This window comes from Lycium ferocissimum, chromosome 1 (assembly GCF_029784015.1).
Source record: "Lycium ferocissimum isolate CSIRO_LF1 chromosome 1, AGI_CSIRO_Lferr_CH_V1, whole genome shotgun sequence".
Taxonomy (NCBI): Eukaryota; Viridiplantae; Streptophyta; class Magnoliopsida; order Solanales; family Solanaceae; genus Lycium; species Lycium ferocissimum.
This window is the reverse complement of record NC_081342.1, coordinates 7,420,419-7,426,418: the sequence shown is the minus strand read 5'-3', so window position 1 is coordinate 7,426,418 and position 6,000 is coordinate 7,420,419. Positions and strand designations below refer to the sequence as shown.

The 6,000-nt window shown below is 31.5% G+C and overlaps 1 protein-coding gene across 2 annotated transcripts; it reads left to right on the top strand.

Annotated features, from left to right (window-relative positions):
* The first annotated feature begins 1,779 nt into the window (after positions 1–1,779).
* Positions 1,780–4,730, top strand: LOC132068281 (uncharacterized). 2 transcript variants are annotated; one of them, XM_059461823.1, is made up of 4 exons: positions 1,780–3,031; positions 3,137–3,211; positions 3,769–3,823; positions 4,440–4,730. In XM_059461823.1, exons 1-4 carry the CDS (start codon positions 2,546–2,548, stop codon positions 4,472–4,474), a joined length of 651 nt encoding a protein of 216 aa, XP_059317806.1. In that variant the 5' UTR covers positions 1,780–2,545; the 3' UTR covers positions 4,475–4,730. The 2 variants fall into 2 exon arrangements, with proteins under 2 accessions (XP_059317806.1, XP_059317813.1); XM_059461830.1 differs by having other exon boundaries at positions 3,769–3,837.
* The last annotated feature ends 1,270 nt before the right edge of the window (positions 4,731–6,000 follow it).

The following is a 6,000-nucleotide window of genomic DNA, read 5'->3' as shown; positions in this document are numbered from 1 at the left end:
GCTTCTATAATTGTTTTTCAAAATTTCCTAGTCCATTTCATCAATTTCAGCAGTAGATCAAATTGCATAGTTCACGTGTACATTGGTGAATGGACTCTTAGAGCCTGTTCCATAACTTTCTTGGGAGTCATTCCTTTTAATGAGCCTGTTCCATAACTTGTTTCTGACATGATTTGGACGTCCCTTTGCTGTTGTGGTGGTGGAGTTATTTTCAGGGTAAGCGTAGTAAAATATTCATCTTTTATCTTTCTGATCTTTTCTTTTGTTTTGTTCTTCTGTTTTTGGGCTGAATTTAATTACTGATGCAGTGTTATAATGGTGAGCTATTGCAGCGCAGAAGGCATTTATCTTCATGTTTGCCATCTTATTCAACCTGAAAGAGTGTACTTAAAACATAAGATACAAATGGGTGGATCATTTAGTCGAATTCAGTTAGCAGTAAACATTTTGTGTTATATTGAACTAGAAGTGAACCACTTTTCAGTATTTAGAGGACTATTTTGAGTTCTACCACAAACCTTTTTTTTTTTTTTTAACTAGGAACTATGCTTGGCCCTTTTCTCCACTCACTCACTACCATCTTTTTTGGGACCCTTTGCTTCGCCTGCAAGTTAAATGGGAATAATAATGCATAGAATACAACAACATATCCAGAGAAATCTCACAAAGCCCTATAGAGAAAGAGTAGAAAAAAACCTTACATTACCTCTTGAAGAGAGAAACTTATAATGTATAGACTATTCATGCGGAATAATAATATCAGGATTTTTATGCAGAAATTGCTTATTCTAAAGTTTTTTTTTTTTTTTTTTTTTGTGTGTGTGTGTGTGTGTGTGTGTGTTTAGTTACTCTTATTCATATATTCCTATTTCACATTTTATTTTGCATAACATATGCATAATTTTTTATGTAGCAACTTATACGAGTTTTAGCAACGTGTAAGTTATGACGGACTCTCCGTATACTTGTGCGAGATTTTATTAGTATGAGATTATTGTTTTCAATACGGTAAACCAAACCCTTTGTGTAAGCTACTATGTTCCTAATATTGCCCCACCTTTGGCTCTTCGAAATTCAAACTAACTCGAAACTTAAAGGGAAAATTAAGCTTTGAGTGTCTATTGGGGCATTTAGTTTGCGAAAATCAGTCCAATAATCAACTTCTTACCCCAGTTAACACTCTCAGTCATCTAGTTCATTGATTTTAGCCGAATTGTTCTTTTATTACCACATTGCCTAATCCAATCCAAATAACAAATTCGTCTAATAGGCCCTATAAATGAAAATTCTCAAATAACGTGGAATAAGGGAGTATGTGATACTTCTCAAGGAAAAGCTTTATAAGGGCTGGCTGAGTGGTTGACTATATGCTACTTGAAGAGCTTTGAAGACATAAATTTGAGAAGAGCCAAAGACATTAACTCGATAAATTATAACGTAACGAAATCATTTAATTCCAAGAACGTTCATTTACTTTTTTGTTTCAATTGAAGGTAGGATAAAAATACTTTTCATTATCTTTTTCTGAAAGATATTCTAGAATCTGATTTATTTCCTAAATAACCACATATGATAGTACTCCTATGATGATGCTATTAAAAACAGAAAGCGGTTGTGGCCCCTCAGTCGTTGATATATTATAAGTTTGATCCTCATAATATATGCCTAAATATATTTAAACTTTAATATGTTGAAAAATATTTTTTTATCCTTTATACAAGAGATGTGTTTTAGACTATTTTTGAAACTTTTTTTTTTTTTGGGTAAATTAATTGATTATATTACCAAGTGAGAATTACAAAACAGGAAAGAAAAAAGAAAAAAAAAAAAAAACTGGACAACTCCCAGCTTTGCAAGCAACTATATACTACAAAATACCACCTTTATATCAATCAAATTACACAAGCTCAGAACATCACAAACAACATGCTAAAATAGCCAAACAAGTAGCTGAGAGAATTTTAGAGTATGTAACAGTATGGTTAGTCTTGGTTTCAATCTGCCCCTGAGATGCACATCGTGGATAATCTGTCTCACTAGTACTGTGAAAACTCTGGACTTTCCTTGAAAAATTCTTTAAGATAATACACAAATAGTCAGATGATGCAATGGTATATAATTCGTCAAATTTGTGAAGATTCATTATGAGTAAAGGGATCAAACTTATGTATTTCATTAACTAATACTAAATGTCCTCAGTCAAATATTAAAAAGATCAAAATTAACATTTAGTGATATTGGAGAGACGGAATGTGCAAATTGTTAGTCAATTTGTGAAGACTAATCAGTCATCACAAGCAGAGACACCAATATCACATATTTCAATTAATTAAATGTTAAATGTGCTTAATCAAATATCAAGGACTAAAATTAAAATAAATAAAAAAATCAATATTTGAGGACTAAAATGTGAAAAATTATTAAACTCAACCGCTAAGCAGCAAAATGTCGTTATATAACTGGCTCGCATTCATCATTTCATCTTCAAGAAATCAGTTAGAAAGAAAGAAATTACAGTTCCAAGAAACAGAAAACATATCAAAATATGACTTACAACATTTACAGTTCCTCCACTGTCCACCACCACCACCCTTCTGTCACTACCACCGCCGCCATCTCCGGTGAAAAAACAGAAAACAATACAGTGTCTCTAAAGAGAAAAAAGTCTCATTCACCACCACTCTCTTCTCCTAAAAGAGTCACTCTCAATTCACCAATTACTGCTTTTTCACCCTTGTCCAAAAGGGTGTCTGATAAATCACCTTTTTCTACCAACACCACTAATGCCATGGTGGCACCACCATTACCGCTATTTTCAAGATTCACAACAACAACACAGCCTAATAGTATCAAGAATCTGCGCCGAACACTCTCAGAACCACCAGTTTTTAAATCTTTTACTGACTTTTGTCATTACATCAATTCACAGTCACCAGAAAATGACAAGAACATTAATTCAATCTCTGTGAAATCGCAGCGTCTTCCTAGATCAATTTCTGCTCCCACTGATGCTGATATTCTGGTCGTGAAGGTGAGATATTGCACGAAATAGTGTTTAAGTTTACTTATTATTCTTTTTTGTGATTAGTTCAAATTCATACTGTAGTTACTTTCTTTGGTTGCATTAAATTTGCAGGGACAAAAAGAGTTATTGAATGAACAAGATACTACTGCTCCTGATAATGAAGAAAGTAACAGTGACAATTCTGAGGTCTTTTTTTCTTTCTTTCTTTTCAGAGTAATTTTGCGTGTAGGTTTTCTTGGTTGATTATAGTTTAAAGATTTTCGATGAGATAATTGCTACTGTATTATGTTTAAACATGAATCTAGCGTCTAAATTAATCTTTATAAGTTTATTTTTAGTTTTTGGTTTAGTAAGAAAGAATTTTTACTGCAATTTATTAGTTAAACTTCTTTGTTTCTCAGCTGTCGTATCGTATTTACTCTTTTTTTTCTTTCTTTCTGTCGAAATGTTATTATTCTGAGGTCTTTTTTTTTTTTTTCCCTTCTCCTTTCACAGTAATTTTGCATGTAGCTTTTCTTGGTTGATTATCGTTTAAAGATTTTCGATGAGAGATAATTGCTAATGTATTTTGTTTAAACATGAATCTAGCGTCTAAATTAATCTTTCTATGTTTCTTTTTAGCTTTAGGTTTAGTACGAAGGAAGTTATAATTCTTTGTTTCTCAGCTGAAAATATCGTATTTCTCTTTTTCCTTCTGGCGAAATGTAATTAATATTTTAATTCGTTGGGTAAAAAATTTGCAGATATTAAAACAACTTACCAATGAAGATACTGCTTCTGATAAAGACGAGGACACGAGTAACAATTCTGAGGTCTTTTTCTTTCTTTGATTTTCACATTAATTTTACTACTATTATTTTCTAAATGTTACTATCTTGATGTTTGAGAATGTTGAAGTCGAGCTTAAAATTCTTTATTCTTGAAGGTATTTTCTGAATTAGAAAAAGTATTAGTTGCATTTCAAGATGAGTGATTTTCTTGGTTGATTACAGTTAAGGGCCCCTTTTTAATCAAATTATGTTATTTAAGTATTTCAAATACCGAATTATTGTATAAGCAGACGCTTGGTTGACATATATATTTTCAAGTATTTGATATTCAATATTTGAATAGTAGATATTTTCGGGTCTGTTTTTTGTGTTGGTCTTTATATTTTTGCTCCTCATAACAAATAACTTTTGTCGGGGCATAATTTTATATTTTCACATAGTAATATCCCACAATTTATGTCCCATCCTTAAAGAACTTATGTCCCACTAGGCATAAGTTTGATTTTGAAGGGCAAAAGTTAAAGACCAGCCCATTTGAAGGGCAAACCCTGCAATTTCTTGGACATTTTCAACTGAGAGTTGCAATTTTGTTTTAAAATCTAGCATCTAAATCTGCCTTTTCTTTTCATTTGTTTCAATTGTAGAAGTCTTAAGGGTGGAAGCTGGTGACATGGCATGATGCATGGAGATCTTTCAATCGTCACAGGAACTGTTCATAAAAATAATATTGACCACGTTAAATGTTAGTTACGTTTTAGTGAAATAGTGGCTCTTCTAGGGTTTTATTTTCTTTGCTCTTCTAACTTGTTATATCATCTTACAACAGTTGTATAGTGTTGCTAATTTTTTCTTCTATTAATGTTGAGAGGTGTGTGAAAAGCTAGGTGCATCAGATCGTGAAGCACATTAATTAGGACTAGATAATTGTAACATTTGTGAAGCACATTAATTAGGACTAGATAATTGTAACATTTCTTAAGTTGCAGTTATATGGATGATTTGGGAGCTTTTTGATCATGTTATATACTATATGCCATGTTCTCCTTCGTTTGCCACTAATGCACTAATAAAGAGCAGACAAATAGAGAACTCTTTTTGCAAGGAAATTAATTTTGAACATATTTCTCCTTTTGTAATATCGTCACTTCACATGAATTATTGATCCATAAAAGGCCTTGTATTTTGTAATGACGTACGTTAATTAGGTACTACATATAACTATCATTTTCTATCGAAAGAAAAGTTATATGAGTGATTTTTTCTATATTTTGACTTAATTACCTAGAAAAGAAACTATTCAACTAGGAGGTATGTTACTAATAAGGTGGTTTGGTCAAACATCATGTTTTTTGTCCTTCCTTTTTTAATGAATGAACATGCATGTTGGTCTTCCCTAGAAATTAGGAGATCCAGGAGCAAGTGGCCAGTAAAGAGGAATTGTAAGGAATGATGAAGAGGATGATTTATGTATTTGCTTTGGTTTTGCATTGTTTATAGGGGAAATAAAAAATTATACTCCAATGAAAGATACAGCCAATTAATGTTGCATGGATTGCATGCGTATTTATAATGGATTTTAATAATATGTTCATGGCGGAGTAATGGATTTATAGTTAAACAAAGTGAACAGGGTGCGGAAGGAATATTATAACCTTGCCTATATTATGCATGTGTCTTTACATGTGTATCATGTACAAAATGTGTAAGTCTAGAGTCTCGACTCAAGATGCATCTTTCTTTGGAGGATTGTTATAAGAGAAATTAACTCTAATTTGTTGTGGGTAAACACCAAATTAAGATATAGCGAGATGATTGAATTTTTTTTGTAGCACAACGCAATAAGTTTCAAATCTAAATCTTGAAAATGAATAAACTTGTGATAGAGAGTGTTTTGCCCCTCTCAATTGTCGACGTACTAGTAGTTATATGTTAGCTATAGTTTCAACATTAAAGTAGTGATTATGTTAAATTAAAAAAAAAAATTGCTACAAAACTTAAAATATATATGTGTGTATATATATAAATATAACGTGCTTATTATTGCAAGAAGAGCGTTTGATTAGATTAGTGAAATTAATTTATGTTTCTTAATCAAGAACATATTCTCATCACAAAAAGATTGTCTTAGTTACTACTAGAACAGTTTTTTTAATCATTATTTTTTCAAATACTTTCTAAATATTTTAATTTGTTTACTATTGCATT

Excerpts from the sequence above, each read along its gene's own strand:
- LOC132068281 (XM_059461823.1), top strand. The coding sequence starts at position 2,546 with ATGACTTACAACATTTACAGTTCCTCCACTGTCCACCACCACCACCCT. Across the intron at positions 3,032-3,136 it reads CTGATATTCTGGTCGTGAAG|GGACAAAAAGAGTTATTGAA; the intron begins GTGAGATATTGC and ends TTAAATTTGCAG. Across the intron at positions 3,824-4,439 it reads TGATAAAGACGAGGACACGA|AAGTCTTAAGGGTGGAAGCT; the intron begins GTAACAATTCTG and ends TTTCAATTGTAG.